Here is a 23627-nt window from a genome sequence, read left to right on the forward strand (position 1 = left end):
CACTGCAGTCGCTGCCTTCTGCTGCCTCCAAGGTGGGCCCAGGCCTAAGCTGCCCTTTATTCCTCCCCGAACTACCTCAGGGCTGCTGACCTCTTGGGTTGCCAAGGAGCTTCTTTGTCTGGTTCCCCAGCACCACACCTCCCAACCTTCCCCCCCCTTATAAGAAAGCTGGGGTCTCTACCCCCAAACTCTGTGCAGCCCAGTGCTCAAGCTTCTCCCTCAAGTTTCCTGTCACCAGCAGACAAGGGGGGCTGCCCTTGCTGACACAGCCTCCCGAGGCTCGCCCTCTTTCTGAGGCTGCTGGCCACTGCTCCCCACAGGCCGCCCTTGCTGAGCAGGGCCTCTCCTGATCTGGCCAGGGTGGGCATGGCTGAGCCCGGACTGTGTGACATGCTTAAGCCATGTGTCCGGGTACTAGGTCACAAGATACAACCTGAATTATGGTGATGAGGACACCCAAAGTTGGGGGGGAGGGGCACCCATGGTAACCTCGGGGAGGACTGGTTCCAGACACTGTAAATAAATACAGGAATCAAAGTTCAGGAAGGCCAGGTGTCCTCTTTGAAGTGCCTAGAATGTGGGCAGATACCCAGGAGGTCATTTGGAAGGACCCAGCAGGAGAAGCAAAGGCAAGGTCCTTGAGCTCCAGGGGCCTACAGTCCAGAGGAAGGCACCAGATATCCCACGGGGCGTGAGGGTGGAGGGCAGGAGGACCCCAGGGGACGGCTGGAGGGCTGCAAGCGGAAGAACCAGAAGGGCCCCTGGGCTGCCCTAGGGTCTGGGACACACCATAACAGGGAGCTCAAAGTCCAGCAGGCGGGCAGACGAGCAGAAAACGGTGAGGGTGTGTGACCTGGCAGAGGTGCGGGTGCGGGGCCGTGCCCTCGGGAGCTCCCACAGACGCGAGCGGTGAGGTCTCCCATTCTCTGCTACTGCCCAACACCCCAGGTCAAGGCTCTTGACCTTAACCTGCTGGAAAAGGGGGGTCCTGAGCACCCACACTTTGAGTCTGCATTGCCCCATGGGCTTTCAAGAAATGGCCTAAGGACAAGTTCTCTGAATCATGGTTGCATCATTCAGAAAGGTACCTAAATCTCATTCAGTGTTGTTTTGTTTTTCCTCAGTTTTGAAATTCCTAAACCCTTATTTCTGGCACACAACTTCTGGGGAAATCCCAGACATGTAAAACATCAGCTATTCGGTTGAAAACATTATTACTCAGTCCATTCTCTCCCAGCATCCTCCCCTATGCTTCCAGTCCTATGGCTTTCCTTCATAGTAACCAGCTTTACATGAACCATTCTGGGCTCTGCTTTCTCACGTAACATCATTTCACAGACACGTTCCAGCAACAAATTTGTCTTCGATGATTGTGTCATATTCCACTACGCGCCCAGTCCTACATTTTAGCGTGGGTTTCTGCCTTGGACGAGCCCTAGCCTTCTATGGGGCTCCCACCTCCATCTCTGTTAAACACGGTGATTTGAAAACACTGACGTCCTTTCTAAGCCTCGACGTTGTGAGTGGCTGTGATTTCCCAGTGGTGGAACCGTAACTTGTAACCCACAGCCCAGTACCTAGAAGGGAGAGACCCAACAGCTGCTGAAAACGCCCTCGAAGGCCAGAAGGCACCGAGGGATAGATAGATGGGTAGGGAAATGGCACCCACTCCTTTCAGCAAAAACCCAGCGTGGGGCGGGGCCTGGTGATCTAGACCCCTTTGTTCCGGGTCCAGCCTGGGCAGCCAGCCACAGGAGGAACCGGCAGGGGGGTGGGGTGCTTTCCCTCCAGTTAAGTCACAGCCCGCCAAGCCTTCCGCCCCTCCTTGACAAAGCACTTTCGGAGCCCACGCCCAGCCCCTCCAGACCAGCAGAGTGCTGAGTCACGGTGGGACAGCAGTTTCCAGCCCCCAGGCCCCGCGGAGCCAGCGTCCTACAGAAACAAGCAGCAGGCTCTTCTTTTGCCTGTGGCTCCTCCCACCGAGGCTGCTGTCCCAGGAGGCCCGCCAAACTTCCCCGCCTCCTCAGAGTCACGAGGAGCTGGGGCTGGGGCCGGAGGGGAAGCAGGCAGAATCCTGGTAAACAAAAGTCCAAAGACTAGGCCCCTGCTTCAGAAGACTCTAGAAGCATGGAGTTGCCAGTTCTGACACGCTGGCTTCCCAGAAGGTGTGGAATGGCCTAAGCAAACACACACACACACACACATATACACACACCAGCTTGAGATTTTCCTTTCACTCTTCCCAGACAACCTCCCCCAGCGACCTTCTACAGCCCAAGCTGTCCCTTAGTTTTGCCATGAAGTTCTCAGCAGCCACTGTGCTTAACCAACCGCCCTTCTGCCACAGACCCACCTCATTGCTGTGGGTCCAGCTTCACGCTGGCCTTCCCCAACAGCCTGCCCCCAAACTGCATATTCTGTGCTCCCCGTCTCAGTGAATGCCAACTGCAGCCCAGACAAGAAAGCTGGGGGCTCTCTTGCCCACCTCGCACCCCTCACCTCCACCCCCCCACCGAGATCCAGTCACCCACCTCATCCCGTCTATTCTGACTTCTCCATGTTTCTCAAATCTGCTTTCTGTCTCCTCTGCTCAATGGGAAGTAGGGCTCTTGTCTCCCCACCAGTTCCCAGCCCTCCAGCCTGACCTTAATCCAGCCTCCACATTCAATCACGCAAGCATCTGTTCATTCAGCAAATACTGAGCACCAAGCAACGAGCACCTTGCAAAGTGCTGGGAGTCCAGGATGAAGACGGAAGCAACACCTGCCCTCCGGCAGCTTACGGTGCGTGCAGGAGCAGGGGCGGCAATCAGAAAGGTGTGATTTACACGTATGAACATGTACTGCGCTTATCACCGTCACTGTGTGCACAGCCTACAGACACCATCAACCCAACTGGCCATTTGAATTTTAACCTTGCAGACAGCATCTCTTGTCTTACAGCTTTTCAGTTTTAATTGGCCCAAACTTCCAACTGACCATTTATGGTTTTTGACAGCTTCAGAACACTCCCGACCCCCAAATTCTAAGATCATCTTCTGTATATTCTTCCAGTAACTTTACAGGCTTTTTTTTTAAGGCTTGAATCTTTAACCCATCTGAAATATATTTTGAAGTACAGTGAGTCATTCTCTTCCACATGACTGTCGATTGCTTCAGCATAATTTGTTGAACCCACTCTTTCTTCCCTAATTTGCAATCCCACTTTCGCATCTACCAAGTTCCCATTCGATGCGGGTAGGGCCGTTCCCTGCACTGCTGTGGCCTCTCCCCCTGTGCCAGTACCAGCCGCTCCCAGGACTTTAGTTGTTTTGTTTTGTTTTCATAATACCAAGGAGGCAAATGTACCCTCCGATGCTTATCATTTATTTTACACACTTACTCTTCCAAATGAACTTTGGAATCATTTTGTCACGTTTCCAAAACACCACTTCATCTTATAGAAATTGCACTGAATTCATAGGTTTATTTTAGGAGAATCGACATCTTTGCAGACCTGGGGTTGGCTGTCTGGAACCATGGTGTCTCTTCCCTGATGCAAGTTTTCTCACCTGTCCAGCAATAAACATTTAGTTTCCTTCTCACATCTCTCGTGAACTTTATTCCTAGGTACTTTTAGCTTTTGGTGCCAATATAAACGAGAGGTTTTCTTTCATTGCATTTTCTAACGGGTGGTTACTGTCATGTAGAAAAGCTCTGCCACTGATGGCTTTGCTGTATTCGTATCCTAGTAGTTTTGGGGGTTGATTCAGTGTAAGGTTTCTGAAAACAAAACCAAGCCGGTAGTATCTCCCTGGCGAGAAGTCCCGTAGTGTCCCCATGTCCTCCAGAATAAAACATAACCCCTTTTTATGGCACACAGCCCTTCCTGACCTGGCCCCTACACGACCCTTCCAGCATGACTCCTAGAACATAACACTTTCTTCAGGTACCCTGGCAGACCATGCCTTTCCACGCCTTTGCATACACTGTTCTCTCTGCCTGGAATTTCCTCCTGCATCTCCCTCCTCCACTTCACCTTGCTTTGACTTTTTCTTCAAACTTAGCCCAAGGGTCACTTTCTTCGGGAAGCCCTTCCTGACCAACTATCCCAGACTGGGTAAGGCAACCGCCTCTCCTCCTGGCATCTTTCTGCCGACTCTCTTGTAGCCCTATCCCCACTACATTTTTCCTGAAAGTAATACATGCGCGTTTTGAAATGAATCAAGTGCCATAATTCCATCAGCAACTTGTTTTAATATTTGCATAAAATCCCCCCCCCCTTTTTTTAAGGTTTGTAAGTCCAGCTTCCAGTTTCAGGTTTGTGAGCATCCCCGGAAGGGACCTTGGGCAGCCTCCCACCTATGTGCAGAAGAACCTGGCTAAGAATAGTGAACCTCGAAGCCAGCAGGCTGGGGAGATGCAGCCTAGCTCCAGTTCTGCCACCCACGAATTCCTACCCAGCTTGGGACACAGCTGTAAGCCACATGCATTGGACCCGCGTTGGATCTGCCCCTCAGGGTCCCGGGTGCCTGTCGTGCCTGAAAAAAAGAGGCCATTTCAAAATAGCCACCCAGCGTCGGCTCTCAGATCCAAGTCGCTTCTCTCTTTTTTTTCTAACCTCCGATCTCTCAGTTTTAAGCACCACCAGTGATTTTCTCAGAAACCCAGGTGGCTCACTCACCCCCATGGCTCCCTCGGGGAAGGCCGCCCGCCCGGCCTTTGTTGCATAAACTGCAGTGCCCAGGAGCCATATTTGTTTTCTGCAAAAGGTGGCGGGGCTGATCCCAGATGGCCATAGCCCCCACGCCGCCTCGCTCTTTTCCAGCCCATCCAGACTCATTCGGCCTCCCAGGGCCCATGTTTCCACTTTCCTAATCTGCAATATCGGGGTGTGGTAACGGCTGCTCTGCCGCTCTGATGAACCGGCCCCAGGCCCACAGCATCAGAATGCCGTTAGGGACCTCGGGGACAGTTTCCCGTGGTTTCCAAGACCCAGGACGCCACTGGGGTCTGGGATCCGAGCTGGGTCAACAACCCCTCCCCACCAAGCGCTTAGCACAGAGGCGAGCCATCACCCGCAGCAGCGCAGCAGCGATCCGCGCACACGACACGGCCTCAGGCCTCCCCACCCCCACGACGCCAACGGGGTGGAGCCCCCGCGCTCCCCCAAGAAGGGGCGGGGCTCGACGCGCGGGCGGGAGGCGTGATTGGTCGGGGCGGGTGTGACGCCCGCTCCTGCTATAAAGGTGGGGTGGCTGGCCCCTGCGCCAGAGTCTTCGCCGAGAGTCGCCGTGGTTTCCTGCTTCAACAGTGCTTGAACGGAACCCGGCGCTCGACACCCACCCCCATCCCAGCCAGCTGCCCAGATCCATCCTCCTGCCACCTCCTCACAGCGCCCTCGGACCACCCCAAGGTCCCCGCCACCGCTCCAGCGCCGCGAAGCCGCCTGTCCTCAGCCGCCATCATGACCACGTCCGTATCGCAGGTGCGCCAGAACTACCACCAGGACTCGGAGGCCGCCATCAACCGCCAGATAAACCTGGAGCTCTACGCTTCCTACGTCTACCTGTCCATGGTGAGGCCTGGCGCCGTCTCCCCGGGTGGCAGGGCGGGGAAGGGGCGGGTGCAGCCTCTCGGGGATGGGGCAGAGGTTGTGGCTACGGGTGGGGGTCTCCTGCCCTCCTTCCCCCGCCAACCCATGTGCGCCCTTTGGGAAAATGCTTCCCAACGCTTGGGAAGGCTGCTCCAAGTATCTCGAGACTTGTCTTGCGCAGAAATTCTGGGCACGTCGCCCTTTCCGACTGCCTCCTGGGAGGGCTTCCTCATAGGCAAGGGCCGCCTCTGTGCACCATTTTATAGTTAGGGAGAGTCCGTTTTCTGGAAATCCTGGGACTGCGTCGCTTAGGAACTGTACAGTTCTGCAGTTAGGAAGGTGGATTTTTGCATTTCCACTCCTACTGAGTCTGATCACGTGCCCCTGAGGCCCTTGGTTTGCTCAGCTAAGGGGTGGAGAGGTCCAACTCCCATCCCCCTGGTATGGCGGAGCCTGCTGGGTAATGGTGTCAAATAGCAACCTTGGGGGCTGGTGCAAAGTGTCTTATCTCTCGTGGGCTCGTGGGCCGATCACTGTGGGCCGATCACTGCCGCGCAGCGGTCTCCACCCCTCAGCTCTGCTTATCTTTAAGCCTCATTGGAACTGAAGCGTGTCTGTAGAAATCTCCCCTTCTGTGGACCCGAAGTTGTCTTAGTCACACACCCTAGTGCCTGGGTAATTAATTCTTTATCCTTTTTGTGTCTGAGAATTGTAACCTTCTCACTGAACTCTCAGTTCTTAGATAAAATCCGCCAACAATTACTGGACAAGGGATTTTTCCCTATAATTGGTGAGATCCGTTTTCCAAAATCCTTCAGTTATTTTAGGATTGTGCAAAGTAACCAAGAATAAACGTGTTCCAGATGGATTTGAAAACAGGTGTGGATTTCTGTGACTGCCATTCATTTCAGGAACCCCTGAATACAGCAAGTGTCTGAAACTAGAATCAAATTTTTGCTTTCTACTGGTAGCATTTATCTACATTTGCTCTGCTCGCAGTTGTGTGGCCTTGCCTAGAGGGTTAATTTTAGAAATCTTTCTGTCTGCCTGCGAGCTGGCCAGCACACCTTCGGTGGGTTTATCAGGGAGGAGGGGGAGAAGGCGCTAACAGTGCAGGATAAATACTCCAGCACCCACACCCATGAAACTTGACACTGGCTCTAAAAACTTTGCAGTATACAGTTCCTGAAAATGGTTCAGACTGGAGGCAATTCCCGTGCTATTCTGAAAGTGCCTTGTAGTCCACTGCAACTTGAAGTATCAGGTTTCATTTTTGTATTAGAGGACAGAAACCAATCCAGGCACACAACCCGCCCCTAACATGTCCGTGTTCCTCTTTTATTTAGTCTTACTACTTTGACCGTGATGATGTGGCCCTGAAGAACTTTGCCAAGTATTTTCTTCACCAATCTCATGAGGAGAGGGAACATGCTGAGAAACTGATGAAGCTGCAGAACCAACGAGGCGGCCGGATCTTCCTCCAGGATATCAAGGTGAACAGAAGATCCTAGGGTTGGCATGCTACCCGATTTATCAGGCAGTCCTCGGGTGTCGGGTATCACTCGGTGTCTAGCAGTTTCCTTTTTAAATGATGAGACTTTGGCTTTTGTGTTCCTTATGCCCATAGTCTAAGCCAAAAGAGGCAAACTGTAATGAGCGAGGGTGTTAAATTTATCAAGGGTGGAAACTTACCAAGGAAGACTTAAATGTCCCTTTTGTCAAAAAGTTACATGCATAGTAGGGGCCTGCTGAATTGCCATGGTTTATTTACTTGGTAGAAATTGTAGGTGCATTGACCTGACTTCCTCCTCTTCAGAAACCAGAACGTGATGACTGGGAGAATGGGCTGAATGCAATGGAGTGTGCATTACACTTGGAAAAAAGTGTGAACCAGTCCCTGCTGGACTTGCACAAACTGGCCACTGAAAAAAACGATCCTCATGTAAGTATTCGCCACCAGGGAGGAAACAGAGGAACTCGTTTTCCTTAGTTGGCTGGGCAAGTTTACCAATACCTTTCTTCCCCGTTCCGTTTTTTTCCTAGCTGTGTGACTTCATCGAGACTCACTACCTGGATGAGCAGGTGAAAGCCATCAAAGAGCTGGGTGACCACGTGACCAACCTGCGCAGGTTGGGGGCCCCTGGAGCTGGCATGGCCGAGTATCTCTTTGACAAGCACACTCTGGGAGACAGTGCAGACAGCTAAGCCTCAGGCTGCCTTCCTGCCGCCACGGGAGTGACTTCCCGGGTCACCAAAGCAGTGCGTGCATGTCGGAGTCACCTTTACCTTTTCTATAACTTGTACCAATCATCCACTTACGTCCTTCATTTGTACCGTTCCTTCAAATAAAGTAATTTGGTACCCAGCTGTTGTCTGCAAATTCTTGGGGGAGGGGCTAGCATACCAATGACAACGAAACGCCAAAGAGAATTTGTATTTGTGCAAATCCTGAGTTTATTAATCACCCTTTCGTTAAACTAAACTCCTAAGTGTGAAAAAAGATACCGAGGCTTTGGTGTGTGGAGTGCAGGCAGGACTTCAAAGACTCCTGGTTTTGAATTCCACATTTCCAGTGATTTCTTCCAGCTTCTGTTATTTCTATGTACAAAAGTCCTCCTGACGCTAATGATCGTCGGTGCCCATCGAGCTGACTTTAATTGGGGCTGCCACGGGAACACACTTCTCCGTGTGGACGGCTACGTGGCTACAACTAGATCAGTGTCCCGCTGGTGTACGCGCAGGAAGGACCAGGCCGGTAAAGCGTTCCCCAAGGGCTAGGAATGGGCTTCCTCCCTGTGGAAAATTTGAGAAAATTCACGTGAATGTGGAGGATCACTTCATTCCAATACCGCATTAGCTGCAGTGGGAGAGCAAAGGTTGAGACACTAAAGAGTGGGAAGCAGCAACTAGCGTCAGGAGAATGCAGAGCCGTGAAGACCCTCCCAAACAAGCCACTGTGACTGGCTTCTCTCTAGGTCTAAAAGCAGGAGAGATGGCAGCCCTTTTGGGTTTTCATCTAAGCTGTGTGTTCTGACCACTAGCAACTGCTGGAGAATCTAGAAATAGGAAGTAACATCCCTCCCTCATGGTGGGGTGGGGTGGGGTAGGGTATATGTATAGTTGGCTGAATGTCTAGCAGATGGAGTAAAGGGAAACACCTGGTGGTTTTGTAACAGCTTGGATTGACTGCAAGGAAGTAGGAGGAGCACATTTAAGGCCTCCTGCGGTCCCCAAAGCAGAAGATACCCCAAAGGACCTGCATGCCCTCACCATAACCATCTGCCAGCTCCCAAAGGTGTGGCACCCTTTGCAGGAGTTTCAGGGCTGCTGAGTGGTCTTAGAGGAGCATGTATACGCATTCCCGGCTAAGCCTGGGAGTGAGTTGAATTTGGGGGCTACAGCCTAGAGCCCCTAGTTCTGCCCCATGATTTTGTGCCTGCCACACTGAGCTAGATCCAGTGATAACATCTCCCCATCGAAGCCTGGCCTGGTAGCCCTTCCTCTGGCATCACTCCTGCAGCTTTATCCTCCTTCACCCAGGTCCCAGGGACTCCTTCCTGGCAATGTCAGGCTCTCGGGTGAAATGAGCAGAAGCCCCCAATGCTTCCTTAGGGCCCGTGCTTACGTGGCCAAGTGTATGTCCCAAGCCACTGCTGGGCATAGGCCCAGCATTCTCAGGCAGTGACGGAACCATATGGAAATCATGGAAGAAGGGTCGGCTCAGCAAGGGAAGCCAGGGAGGGTGGGGAGGTGTCCAAGGAGAGGGCGCACTGATCCTGGGTTGGGTCTAGAGGACACACCTGTTTTCCAAGTCCCAATAAGGATCGTGATGATCTCTGAGTGTGGTGTGTATGCTGCTACGTGACTGTGTATGTGGTTCTCTGAGGTGACTTCCAGGGGCCTCTGACACGTCCGTCAGATTAAACTCGACAGTTTTCCTCTTGATGTGACACAATTCCAGGCGCTCCATGGAGGCCCCAGCAAAGGCTGGGAGTGACTCAAAGCTCTTCCTGGCCCCGGGAGTCACAGGCTGAAGGCTCTGGTCTTTGACAGTGCTGTCTGCGCCAGAGACCCTGCAAAGACCTGAGGGTGCTGGCTGTGCTGGTGGGAATACCATAGGGACGGAGCTGAGCGGTGTCTGTGGGGCACTGTGGTAGCCTGACCGCCCGTACAGCGCAGCGGACATAAAGGCTTCCTCCCCCTTCAGCCTCCAGGCCTTGCTATCATCCTGGTCCCTGGGGCTCTTTCTGGCCCCCCTGAGGTTCTCGGGCTGGCCCTCAGGGAGAAGGACTTCTTTCTTGGGCAACAGTAGTTTGGTCTTTGAGCTTGTCCTGGGGGGCTGGTGGTCGTGGGACTGCAGCCCCAGGAAGCGGCCAATGATGCCATTGTGAGCACCTTCCTCCTCCTCCTCTTCCTTCTGATGCGGCTGGAATTTCATCTCTTCCTTATGCAGACTGCAAAGAAGCAGGAGACTGCGGGCTGAGTAGGGGGGACAAAGGACTGAACCGGACCTTCTCCTTCCCTCCTTCTTCTCTCTCCCTCTGGCCCAAGGTCAAGGACACACACTGGTCTTCACAATGCCCCCACTCGCCTCTCTCCTGATCCATCCTGTACCTCCTGTACCTCCTAGCTCACCAAACTATTGCTCTATGGCTCCCTCTTGCCTATGTTAACATTCTAACTCCCTAGCGTTGAAGGGCTTCCTCTTCATCATCTCCCCTCTCACCCGCCTCACTCCAGACAATCTGAGCTACCAGTCCCCAGGCAGCGGTGGTTAGATGAAGCCCAGGGGAGACTCTGGGCAAGCCAGGGATCTGTGGTTCCAACTAGGGAGCAGCACCCCTAAGGACAGAAGTCTGGCTTCCTGGGAGCCCAAGGCCTTTACTCTGCAAGAGAAAGCCTGCCTACCCTGGAGTGTGGCCTGCCTTGCCCTTGTCCAAATTCTTCCCACGCTTCAAGCCCAGCTGCAGGCCCAGCTACAGGCTACCTCCCAGGTGGCCAATGGTGTCCTCTCTTCTATGTCCTGTCCTTTGCCCAGGCCTGCAGGGCCTGTGGTGCCTGTCCAGAGTCTGCACTCCCTCACTACATCATGGGTTCCTCAGAGGCACGGCCTATGCATTGGTATTTTCTGTTACTTCCCCTCCAACTCCTCAGCCTTCAGCTGCTGGAGTACAGACCACATAGAACTTGAAGGCAACCTCCGGACATGCTTCCGACCTAAGCAAGCCTTCCTTTGGTCATTTCCCCAAACCTTGTTCATGCAAACTAGGGAACTCTAGCTAATTCTAATTAGCGCGTAATAGGATATGTGGTTCTTAAAAGAACAAGAAGAGAACAGAGCTTTATACTGTGGAAGAAAACCTTGATGGTGTGGACCCTGACATGCACCCAAGTGCTTCCCACTCTCACCCCAGAAGGAGAGCGCCGTCTGGGGCGGCCCTTCAGCCCACTGTGGCCCAGCAGCAGCTCCAAGGGGATTCTGAGCAAATCAGGGAGACGGGACCCATGTGTGGGGGGCAAGTTTGGCTACTGTGGGTGATCTGGGGCCTCTACCCTGTAGCACAAAGTCTACCCGGAAGGTATGTATGATGACCCAGCCTCCTGCTGGGCGTGCCTGCCACCCCCCACCTCCTTCGCAGGGCCACCCCTCCCACCACCACCACTCCCTCCCAAACACTGTAGCTTATCAGAAAGCAGTTGTGGACTGGAGTCAGGAACCAGGTCCTGATACCCCAACTGATCGCTGATCACTGACTGCCCTCCAGTAAGTCCCTTCTCTCTCTGGGCCCTGGTTTCCATCTCTGGACACAGGGGCTCAGACTGAAGGTACCGAAGAAGCCCGAAGCAGTACCAGGTAAGAGTGAAAGGTGTACAGGTGAACCAGACATCCTGGCCCCCATGTGCTAGTGGCTATGTGGTGGTGGGCTGGGCAACTTACTTAACCTCTCTGAACCTGGAATTAACCATCTGAAAACTGGAGATAACAAACCAAGGTTATTGGGAAGAAAAAGAACAGTTAATATATATATACAAAGAGTTTAGTACAGCGCCCTGCACTTAGGAAGCACCCAGTATGCACTAAGTAGGCTATTCTAAGTTCCTGGCCCTTGAACTTGGGGTTTTCTCTCCACCTACATGGTTCCCTGGCACTGCCCACCTGATATTGAAGGTGGAGCCAAAAAAGGAGGGTCGGCGAGACTGGGCAGAAGCGGCGGTGTAGGGAGGCTGTGGTTCTGGGTCATTCCAGTACATGTCTTGCTCCATGGGGGGCAGGTCCTGGTGCATCTCGTCCACAGCCAACAGGGACACCTGGGTGCCCGGGACAGGGGCAGAAGTCCCACAGAAAGATCAGCCCAAGGCGGGACCATGAACGTGCCAGGTGACTTGGAGAGGTCACTTCTGTGTTTCTGGACCTCAGTTTCCCTACTTGCAAAATGGAGAGACTTACACCTACCTGAAGCCTCAAAAGTTGGGGTGAGAATCCTGTGAGTGAATGGTTCACGGGGGGAGGGAGAGGGGAGGCAACTCACTGTCAGGCCTCTGGCCCCCCTCCCTGGGTCCAGTTTGGGCACCTCCCTCCCTAGGTCCTGTCTGCGGAGGGTCCACGGCACTGACTCCCTCCCACCCCGGTACCTGCAGGCTCCTGTCGACAATCCAGTTGGTCTCAAAGTCATCATCGTCCTCCCCAAACGGGTTGATGAGCTGCTCTGCCACCTTGGGGGGAGGTGAGGCTCTGGAAGTCCTCAGGGAGAACCCTTGCAGTCTTGCTTCCCACCCTTAGACCTCCGCTCCTGGCTCAGCCTCTCCCAGGTGCCCCTCCTGCCTGACCATTGTCTCCAAAGCCGCTGGGTAAGGGCTCCAGCCACCCGCACATGGGAGCACCCAAACACATCGCCTTTCCCTTCGGGACACCGGGCCTTGCTGGCTGCTCTGAGCCAGCCCTCCTGCACCTGCCGAATGCCCAGAGCTATACTCAGCCCAGTCGCCACCTTTATCTCCCTTCACTGCATCTCACCTGCAGTGGCATGATTCTATTCATTAGTTCAGTTACTCATTCACTCCTTCAGTTACTCACTCGTGTGTGCAAACATTCATTTACTCATTATTTTATAACACAACAGACTTAATGCTGAGGCTGCACTGTATTAAAGGGTAGAACAGACAGGCAGATTCCTGGGCACTAGCCTCTGAGGTCCCCTGACCAAGCCCCGCCGTGGTGGTGAGTGCAGTGCATTAAGCTTAAGTGGACATCCTGCGAGCCACCAGGGCACCACAGGAGAATTTCAAGCAGCAAAATGGTGTGGTCTGGTTTGAGCTGTAGATAACTAGGGGAGGGGGAGAGGGAACAGCTGTGTGTGTGTGTGTGTGTGTGTGTGTGTGTGTGTGTGTGTGGCATGGAGAGGAGTGAGACAGGAGGGAGGGGACAGGAGGAGACACCACCACCATCAAAACATAAAGGAAGAGAGGGAGAGTGGGTGGGAAATGGATGGAATGATAGAGAGATGGAGAGCGCACTGTCATTCAGCATTCCTGTCAGAAGGAGCATTGCATGTGATGGGAAGGAATCCTTGGAAAAGCCACTCCTGGTGGGGACAGCGACCTCCACGCCCCCACCAGGCACGGCTTCAGTAAAGAGAGGCGGTGCTTATCTGTCTTCTAAAGGGTGGAGGCCGGGGTGAGTGAGCCTCAGGGCTTTTGTTCCGCTAAGCAGAGGGAACAAATTTGGGACCGGATGGCCGGGGACAGTGAGAAGCCGCCTCACCAGCAGGGCCTGCCGCTGACACTCTTATTCCGTGTAGGCCCCTGGTTCTGGGCAAGCAGGTGGGCATCCCGCTCCTGAGGTCTGCCATCGAACAGGCGGACAACTGAGCTTCCCCGGCGCCTCTCATGCCTGCCCAGGTCCACGCCCTGGGTGAACCACTGCCCTCAGACGAAGGCCAAACGCAGGTCCCGCTCCCTTCTGGGGTTCAGTTTCTTTGTGAAAAGGTGGGGAGACTAGAGCACTGTGGTCAGGACCCAGTGTACCATCTTCCACCCTGGGGACCCTCCTCCCCTGGCTGGCCCACACCCACAGCCCAGCCCCGTCCCGGGAGGCTCACCTTCAGCCAGCCAGCGTAGAAGAAGAACTGCAGGAACGTGAAGACGGGGACAACGAGGTCCAGCTCGTGGCCAGGGTAGGCCTTAGCCGGGTTCAGAAACTGCCGCCCAATCAGGCAAGCCAGGAAGAAGCTGTACACTGCCACGGTCACCACCTGGGCAGGAAAGGAGGTGGTGGGAATGGGCCGGGTGGGGACCTGGGGTCCGGAAGCTCCTGAGGCTGGGGGACAAGGCCTTGCTCTGACTCACACGCTCTTGTGATTTTGGGTGTCTGTGATCTCCTCCTTAAAGGGGGAAAATCCCCCCGCCTCCACCAGGCAGGAGCCTGGACTCTTCGAACTGGGCCCTAGAGAGAACCTGCACAGTGCAGACCCGACTCCCAGGGAGAGCCTCTTTCTCCGCCTCTAAGTGAGTCCTTCCCATCACAGGCTGCTTCCTGGGACCTCCCAGCCTCAGTTTCCCAAAGGGGCAGCTTCGCCAGCCTTGTCCTCACCTGCGTGTACACCAGTGGGACACTGATCCAGTCGTAGGCATACAGTTGACCACACTGCGTACGCAAGGTGTTCATCTCCTGGTGGGGAGCAGGAGGGAGGGTTGGGGTTCTGACCAGCACCTGCCCTCCCAGGCTCTCCTCCCCAGGTACCAGGGTCTGGTGCTCACGGGCCAGCCCTAGATGTGTGGTCATAGGCAACTCATTTAACCCCTCTGTGCCTCAGCCTCTCCATCTATCAAAAGGGAACCAGACTCTCAGAGGCTCCCTTTCAGGAGGGGATGGGAGGGGACTGTGGGAAGGGCCACACTGGGTTGTGGAATCCTATTGGAAAAGGTCCTACTATCCCAAGGCAACTCCAGGAAGACCCTCAGGGGCTCAAGCCTCCCCTTTGTGGGAAGCCTTGTTCCACCTGGGGCACAGCCCTCCCTGCTCTGCGGCAGCCCCATCTGCGTAGTGGGCTCACCGCCAGCAGGCTCTGGAGCAGGACAGGGTCCCGGATTCGACCTCCGATCCACGCCTTGACAGACAGGTTGGCAAACCACACCCAGGGCACCCAGAACGTGTTGTGTGGCAAACTCAATTTTTCCAGATGCTTGTGCTCCGCAGGGGTCATGAAGCCTGCGGGGTAGAGAGAAGAAGCAGTGGGTGGGGAGACCCGCAGGAGGGGGCTCCAAGATTCAGACCCTGCTGAGCCCACAGGGACTTTGGGAGCTCCTTTACCATCCCCCTTCTTTCAAACAATAATTACTGAGTGCCTGCTATGTGCTGTTTGGGGCTGAGAACATGAGAGGGGTCTATCTCATTAACCAGGACCCGGTCAGGAAAGGCCAGAGACCAAGGTCGCAGATGTGCAGGCCTGGAAACACAGAGTACGGGAGAACGGGGTGCGGGGTGGCAGAGAGAGGTGCACCCTAGTTCCTCACCACTTCCCAAGGCCCCCAACCCCACTCCTCCATCCCTGCTCTTCCCTTACCCCCAAGGGTCCTTAGGCCTACCTCAAACCCCTATCCTCCTAGGGTAGCTTCCTGGCCTGGCCCTGCCTTCAGGCGCCTAACTCCATGGGCCAATTCAGGACCCCAGGCCTCGACCCCCTGGCTCCCACACAATCCCCAGCCCAGGGGCACCCAGCTCCGCCCATCCCCAGCTCCAGGGTCCCTGCCGACCTGCTTTCACCAGGTGCTGGGAGCTGGGGAAGCGCTTGTAGACCGCCGCGCTGACGCTGCGCAGAATGAGCACGCTGCCCAGGTTGGCGTAGCGCATGAGCGTGCGCCGCAGCAGGCGGCCTTGCTCGTCCTTGCCCTCCACAAAGCCCGACACCAGGTTCATGAGACGGTCGGGCCACGGCAGGTTCTCGTATTGGTTCCACCAGCGGGTCACGACCAGCGTCACGTAGAAACCTGGGCAGGAAAGGCGCAGGGCGAGGGGCGAGGGGGCGAGGGCCCAGGCTGCGGCCAGAGCCTAGCAAGGGCGACGCCTCGGTTTCTTCTTCTTTCTCACGGGAGCAGGTCCAGCCTCATCTCTTTTGGAAGGCGCTCCCAGCGGGGCGGCGAGGGCCATCAGAGCCCCGCATGGAGGCAGAAAGCCTCGAATTACCTCTCCCGTACCCCGCCCCCGTCCCCGTCCATCCCAGAAATCAGGCAGAGCACCCCCCCCTCCCCCTCCATCCCATTCCGCCTGCGCAGAGGCTCCGGGGACCATGATGTCAGCGCTGCCCTCAGAACCTGAGGTCTCGAGTGCTCACGGCAGGAATCCTTCCTAGTGTCTAACGTCGGCCCCTCTGGCTGCAGTCTCCGGTTTCCCTGAACTTCCCAGAGGCCGACCACACCCCCCCACCCCACCCCACCCCCACCCCCAGCGCCTCGTGGTCCCAGCAGCCATGGGGACCGACGTTAGACACACCCCGAGGAGGGAGCTCACCCAGCACAAAGGAAATGGGGATGAGCTGGATGTAGCTGTCGCAGTACAGAGTCAGCTTCTCAAACATCACCTGCTGTTCCTCCGTGAGGGCCATCCTGGGGAAGCGGTGGGGGAGCAGATGGCCGAGACCGCACGGGGTCCAGCCAGGCGCGGGGGTAGACCTGTGGCTGCCCCGCAGCCTCCGTGTCCCTTTTACTGCCCGCTCCAGCTCGGACTGCCTGAGCCCGGGGCGGCTCCTTCCCTGGCAGCCCTGACCGCCCCGGAGGACTTTGGTGGCTGAAGGAGGTCCCCGGGGAGGTTTTCCGCGAGGTGGAGGAAGGAAGGTCCCGCTGGAGGAGGTCCTTTTAGGGACCCCCTCCGCCACGGGCCCTGCCAGTCCCGCCATTTCCTGGGGCTCCCTTTAAAGGATCCAAAGGGCAGTTGCTGTTGTTCTTTTTAAGTAGGTTGAAACAAAGGGTGTTAGGTCTTTGAAAAAACGTGCGGTAGGGAGGATTGAACAGGCAGAGCGCGGAGGGACTCTGGGGCAGTGAAACCGGTGTGCACAACGCTGTAATGGGGATGCAAGTCGCACGTGTGTCCAAACCCACAGGGTGCCCGTCGCCAAGGGCAAACCCTCATGTAAACTGTGATTGGACTTTGGGTGATGTCATGTGTGTCCACGTGGGCTCATCTCGTGTAACATGTACCGCGCGCTGTGCTACTGGTAGTTGATAGTGGGAGGCTCTGTATGTACTACATGTGGGGGGGGGGGCGGGGATGTGGGAACCCTGTGCCTTCCGCTCAGTTCCGTTGTGAACCTGAAACCGCTCTAAAAAAGTCTAATTAAAAAAAAAAAAACAGCTATATTAGTGCCCTGGTAACAATCAAAGAAAACCAATGTGTTCTGTGATTAGTACTGTCACTACGAGCACAAGACTTTTTATGCATTTGATATTTTCAATCTATTCCGTCATTAATGCTTTTTCTATTTAAAATGCTGTCATAGATTTATCATATATTCTGTGATTATAGCTGTCCTATATTTATTTATTTTTTAAAGCTTTCCTTTTACTGTTTTTTTATTGTTTTAAATATTTTATTTATTTATTTTTAGAGAGGGAAGGAAGGGAGAAAGAGAGAGAAACATCAATGTGCGGTTGCTGGGGGCTATGACCTGCAACCCAAGCATGTGCCCTGCCTGGGAATCGAACCTGCGACACTTTGGTTTGCAGCCCGCACTCAATCCACTGAGCTACGCCAGCCAGGTCCTGTCCTATATTTATTGTTATTGAAAAAAAAAGTACCGTCTGGACCGGTGAGCCTGGGCGGGCAAAATTCAGGAACACAGGCTGGCTATGGGGGACCAGGTGAGGCCTGGGTTCCAGGACCTGCCCCGGGTTGGAGGGTTGGGTGTCTGAGGTGCTCCCTCCCAGTCTGCCTCCTTTTCTCTCCTCCCCAGCACTCAGCCACCCCCCCCCGCCCCACTGGGGCTGGGCCACAAGCTCAGCTAAGCCTTATCAGTGCATAGGCCCCCTGGGTGGCTTGGAGATGTCCCAGCAGTTCAGAGCCCCAGCTGCAGCCCTCCCAGGACCCACCTCAGCCCCTCTGCCTGCCCGTACCTGTAAATACAGCGGATGGTGTAGTAGCTGAGCAGGAAGATGAGGAACTCGCCGTAGAGCAGCTTGTAGATGCTGCCTCGCCAGCACAGCAGCAGGCGGGAGAAGGAGCCTAAGCGGGCATTGGCCACTTGGCTTGAGTAGGTGACGGTCATGGTCAGGCACTGACTGGGCTGCTACAGATGGGCTGGGTCCTGGTGGACAGATACAGACACCGATGGGGGGAGTGGGAGAGAGCGGGAGCCTTGGTCAGAGCCTGTCTGGGGCTCATGTGTCCCCTTAGCTAGGATCCTGCCGTGCTCTGGACCTCAGCTCTTCCTTCAGGACACCGAGATGGGGGTGAGGTGGTCTGCACGGCCCTGCCAGCTCTGACCACCTGGGGGAGGTCGGAAGTGAACCCAGAGGCTGCCCACCGCCTTGGCAGGGAAGACATAGCTCGGTCTGTGCCCCTCCAGTGCATGACAAGGACAATGACCACAGTGCACACACTGGGGGCCAGTCCTCTGCACGCTCCCCAAGCTTCCTCAACCCACTCTGGAGAAAGAATTGGTACGAGGCTCCCTCAGCCTTGCCGACCGTCCTGTCCCCAGAGCCCAGAACAGAGCCGGGCTGGCAGAGGTGTTTCCTGAAGGGCGGCCCCAGGGCCTTTCCAGCTGCCGATCTCCCCGCCTGGGGGACGCTCTGCCTTAGCTGACTCCGTGGCTCATCCCCACGTCAGGTGACCTCCTCAGAAAGAACGTCCCCAACCACCCCTACCTAAAAATAGCGTCCCAGTGCCACCCACACTTTGTGACTTCTCACCTTGCCCAATGTTCCTACACAGCCCTCAGTCGTGTTATACTTGAAATTATATCTTGCAGACTGCCTGCTTGTTTACTGCCTAGTCCTTCCTTAGAGTGGCGGCTCCTACTGCGCTCCCAAAGGAGGTGCCCCATAAAAATCTACAGGAGCCACGGGTGACACCCACCCTCCCCCACTTGCTCTGATGCGGCCCCACGGGCTCGCTCTCTGTGTCTAGCACACACCAAGCTCTTCCCCACCCAGGGCCTTTGCACAGACACACAGGCACCCACGCACCTGCACATGTGTTGCCCGTGCGTATGCATCACACACACGTGTGCTAGGACAGTTATCCACCCCAACGACCCTCAAGGCCCCAGCGCAGCCCGCCCGGGCAACCTCTACTCACAGGCCGAGCTGCAAGCTGGTCGGGTGATCCTTCAAAAGCGTCTTGCCACTGGACTGGTGGGACTCTCTGGGGTTCTGTGGCCAGTGTCCCTGCCTACACTTAGGGGCTGGCACTGGCCCTGTGGGTGCTAAGCCGTCACTTGACTCCCTAAACCGTCACCTCCACAAAGGGGCCCTTTTGTTCCCTCCTCATAATCTGCCCGTAAGCAGCAGCCAGCACAGTCACCGGGACCCCTCTAATTCCTTCCTGGCAGGGCGTGGGGGGGCTGACGTTTCCGGCAACACCCCTCCACCATGGACCCTGCCACTCCTGCCATTCTCTGGGGGCCCGAAAGTCCAGAGATTGAGGGATTCGCATCTGACCCTTGAGGTCTTCCAGGGAAGGCTGTGGGGAGGAGGGCCGGAGCTGACCCCAGAGGGGGAGCCTCTGCCCAAGCCCCGTGGGGCTCTGGTGGCTCCGGGAGCCATGCTCGGAAGTCCTGGCTCTGCCTCCCAGGGGTGGGCCTCTGCTTCTCTCTAAACCTCAGTGTCCCCATCTCCAAAGATGGTGTTTCCTTAGAATTCCATCACCTCAGGAAGAGTGACAGAATTCTGCGTACACCAGCGAGAAGCTCTGATTGGTTGCTGGTGACATCAGCTCTTGGGGCTGTGACTGGGCCGCAGGACCTAGGGGGTTGGTTGTGAGCTAGGGAAGGAGAAGGCAGGCAGGGGGCTGCTGTGTGGGGGCCAGGCCTGGTGCACGGTGACACAGCAGCTCCGGTGACCCTGCTGCTGGCTCCCAGCCAGCCCATGAGAAATGCAAGCGAGTACCCAGGTCCTCAAGGGTGGCTGGTTCATGTCTCAGCAGCTGGCTCCACACTTTTCAATGCATCAGTCCATACTCGAGGACCCTCCTAAGCCACTGGAAGTGGTGCATCCAGAATATGTTCCTCTCAAGTTAAGGGAAAACTTAAAACAGGGGTGGCACTTGGTCTTCAGTGGCCATAAGAAGGGCTGGGGACAGCTATTAAATGTGTGGCTTTCTCTGCATCCTTCTCCGGAGTGTGATTCTGTGATGAAGGGGATGCTGTCTTTTTAAAAAATATATATTTTATTTATTTATTTTTAGAGAGGGAAGGGAGGGAGAAAGAGAGAGGGGAACATCAATGTGCGGTTGCTGGGGGTCATGGCCTGCAACCCAGGCATGTACCCTGACTGGGAATCGAACCTGTGACACTTTGGTTCGTAGCCCGCACTCAATCCATTGAGCTATGCCAGCCAGGGCTGGGATGCTGCATTTCTAACGAGCACTGTGGGGTCACGATGCCAGCGGTCTTCTGACCACACATCCAGAAGCCCTGAGTTACAATTTGATCTTGAACTGTTACAGAGCAGACCTGGGGTGGGGGGTGGGGCACGATATACTATTACTGAATGGACCCACCCTTGTACTCCAGGGGTCCCCCACCCCATACTAGGTTTACCTTGCCCACTGCTAGGGAAAGACGTCTCTCAGTGCCAGAAATTGGTGAAAAGGAAAGGGATTACTTATTTAAAGAGTTATACAAACTTAAGAGTAAGGACTTAATGTCTTCATTGAGGTCCCAAAGTCCTTTAGAACACCCACAAATGCACAGTCCTTTCTTCCCCCTCTGCCCAGTCTGGGGTACCATATCTCAGAAAAAGAAATAGAAGTTCGTGGTTCTTCTCTGCCCAAGCTGCGTGGTCCCAGAGAGACACCGCATGGCTGCTGCGCCCGGGTTTAAATCCCAGCACCAATCTTCCTCTGCCACGCCATTTCCGACTCCTCCCACAATTGGCCACAGCTGCCAGCATTCCCGCATTCTTCCAGCTTTACTATGGGCTGCCATAGTAAATCCGGGCAGCTGTGGCCCTGTGGTATGGAGCCAATCACCTCCAAGCTCTTCTCAATGGCCCTGCTCCATGTGTCCCATCCCCCAGCTCAGACTTGTGGGGGTGAGCACATCCTATATATATTTTCTTCTAATATTTCCTGGCCACCAAGTTCTGGACCCCATTACAAATCCCTACTTGGGCCCTCTGCCCTTGGCTGCACCCTGTGACAGAACCTGAAAATAAATTCCAGACCCCCTTCCTCTCTCTCTCTCTCTCTCTCTGACATACTCCTAAGTGCAACAATGCTGAGTCTGCAGGTGATTTTCGTGCATGCCATTTCTGCCTCTATAATTTAATGCCTAGAAAAAAAGTTACAATTCTTTCACAATGACATTGGTTTTTTTTCTTTCTTTTTTTTAGATTTTTTATTTATTCATTTTTAGAGAGGGAAGGGAGGGAGACAAAGAGAGAGAGAGAGAAACATCGATGTGCGGTTGCTGGGGGCCGTGGCCTACAACCCAGGCATGTGCCCTGACTGGGGATCGAACCTGCGATGCTTTGGTTCACAGCCTGCGCTCAATCCACTGAGCTATGCCAGCCAAGGCTTTTTTTTTTTCTTTCTATTCATGACAGACACATGAGGCAGTCTCTCAGAGAGCAGCGACAGCCCTAGAGGAACATTTGTTGCGTCCCTGCCTCCTGCTGCAGTTGGTGGCAACTGGGTTCTTCCCCGTGCCCACAAGGAAGGCACCCAAGGACCCACGCACACAAGACTGTGGGGTGGCAGGATGGTTTATTCTTGTGGAGATGGACACTGCCCCTGGGTTTCCAGCGTCTCCTCTGCCTCCGTCCCACCATGGAAAAAGTCCAACCCTGTGCTCAGCAAGGCCAAGACAAAAACCAGCATCCAGAGCTTCTGCTTCATATTAAAGCTCAGTACAGTGCAGCATCCGGCTAGCTTGGTGTGTGTTTGCAGCTGTAGTCCATTTCAGGCTGCCCCCTGGAGCCTGCGTGTGAAGTTGTGCGGCCGTGGGCCACGAGGCTGCTAGGGCCACACGGAGAGAACAGGCGTGTGCAGCGAGCAAGTGCCAGTCAAGAGCAAGAGAGAGAGCTCAGTCCCTTTGGAGCCCACGCCATCTGCTGCGGGGCCCTGCCGCTAGCTGCTAGGCTCACGTGGTCTCGTGCTCCTGGGAGAGAGAGCGCATGATCGAACACGGCGGGCGCATCACCGGGTTGGGGGCAGGGAGAGAGAGAGAGAGAGAGAGAGAGAGAGAGAGAGAGAGAGAGAGAGAGAGAGAGAGAGTGCGCGCACTTCTTTGTTCCCCTGAGGTTATGACCAAGAGCTTCGAGATGCACCAGGTGCTTTCTCAGAAGAATCAGTCGACTTCCCAGTTGGCTTTCATAGGTCCGCCCCTTAGTTAGACTGACAGGCCTCTGTGGTCTAGCAGCGCCCCCTGTGCCCCGCCAACTATCAATGCCAGAGACGGGGAGGGAAGAGTGGTAATCCCCTCGGTGGAGAAATGCTGTGATCCTCTGGAGTGTGAAGCTGCAGCTCATCTGGTGAGCAAGCAAACAGGCTTATGCTCCCCAGTTTATTAAACTCAATGTCTAGTTCCTTTTCTCGCTTTCCTTTATCCAGCTAAATGCCGATGGTCACACTGTGATGTGGGAAACACCTTTCCCATCACTCTCCTTAACTGAACCAGGGAAAGGTCACCCAAACCTCAGTCTCCTCATCTGCAAAATGGGACAGCACCACCTACCTCAGCAGCCGGGACAAGAAATATTCAGGCTGGACAAGAAATATTTTAGTCAACTCTCCAAACCCAGTGATTCACGTGCCTGGTCACTTGTCAACTTTTCCTGAACTGCCTGCAAACCCGGGGTGCATCTGCGCACCCCCTTGCAGAGTCCTGTAGCCTGGACGGGGCCCAGGTGCTGGTGTTTTCTCCCAGGTCCCCAGGCAAATCTAATAGACAGTCCGAGTTGAGAACCACCGCTGCGAAGGAACATCTCCCTGCCTTGTACTCCGTCTTCCCCCCATCCCGACACACAACATTTCAGAGAGCTTCCCACTTAGCAGATGATTAATAAATATGTATTTCAATTCAAGCTGAGACATGTGCCTGGCACCACGCCTGGCGCAGAAATGCTCACTGTCTCAGTGGAAGGAAGGAATACAGGAAACGCCAGCCTTCGTGGGGTCTCTGGGTTTTGCCTCCCCCATGGTGTCCACTGGAGGGAGCCCTTGCCCAGCTGGCGCTGGAGCCCCAGAATCTTGGCCGCACTGCGCTGGTTAGAATCTGTGTGGACCCTGGATCTGGCCCTGGATCTGGCCCTGGATGGCTCCTTCGTCTCCTTGACCCTGACCAGAAGCTGTAGAGCCATGGGAGGGAGCCAGCAGACACTGGAGTGCCCCCCTAACCCTTTCTCCTGAACTGAGAGTTTCTTCACAATATCCCCAGAGTCCCACTAGTACCCACTGGCAGTGCTGCCCCAGGCCCCCTTCCCCTCCTAGAGGCCCCAGGATATCGCCGGAACACCCTGAGCAGCTGGGTGCTCCGGGCGCCCTGCCAGCACTAAGCACAAGCCATGGCATTTCCCACGGGGTCTTGGCCGTGAAAACGTTCCCAGCCGGCCGAGGACAGCTGGGGCACGCAGTAAAGCCACGACGAGCCCTGGCCGACCCGTCAGACTGGGACAGGGGGCCCCAGGACTGACTCCTTCCAGGACCGGGTCAGAGTCGGCCTCTTCTGCTCTCCATTCGCAAAGCAGTTTATTCAACAAACCGTCTGATGCCCAAACTGGGACTATGCTAATGCCTACCTCTGAGAATTCGTAGTCAATTTATCCAAAGAAATCCAAAAGGCTAATTCAAAAAGATGCATGCATTCCTATGTTCCCTGCAGCATTATTGACAGTAGCCA

At 55.0% G+C, this 23627-nt stretch overlaps 2 protein-coding genes across 2 annotated transcripts; one reads left to right on the plus strand and one right to left on the minus strand.

Annotated features, from left to right (window-relative positions):
• The first annotated feature begins 2744 nt into the window (after positions 1–2744).
• On the plus strand, positions 2745–7939 carry FTH1 (ferritin heavy chain 1). The gene is made up of 5 exons (XM_045854753.1): positions 2745–2783; positions 5101–5556; positions 6921–7067; positions 7391–7516; positions 7618–7939. Exons 1-5 carry the CDS (start codon positions 2745–2747, stop codon positions 7777–7779), a joined length of 930 nt encoding a protein of 309 aa, XP_045710709.1. The 3' UTR covers positions 7780–7939.
• A 93-nt stretch (positions 7940–8032) lies between these two features.
• Positions 8033–18924, minus strand: BEST1 (bestrophin 1). Its single transcript, XM_045855351.1, has 11 exons — positions 18866–18924; positions 17680–17870; positions 16082–16176; positions 15328–15561; positions 14628–14782; positions 14165–14242; positions 13674–13826; positions 12208–12288; positions 11732–11883; positions 9375–10028; positions 8033–8367 (listed from the first exon to the last, which is right to left on the minus strand). The coding sequence occupies exons 2-11, from the start codon at positions 17829–17831 to the stop codon at positions 8349–8351; spliced, it is 1773 nt and encodes a 590-aa protein (XP_045711307.1). The 5' UTR covers positions 17832–17870; positions 18866–18924; the 3' UTR covers positions 8033–8348.
• Positions 18925–23627: the final 4703 nt, after the last annotated feature.

This window comes from Phyllostomus hastatus, unplaced genomic scaffold, assembly GCF_019186645.2.
Source record: "Phyllostomus hastatus isolate PE091 unplaced genomic scaffold, TTU_PhHast_1.1 phas_scaffold_11, whole genome shotgun sequence".
NCBI lineage: Eukaryota > Metazoa > Chordata > Mammalia > Chiroptera > Phyllostomidae > Phyllostomus > Phyllostomus hastatus.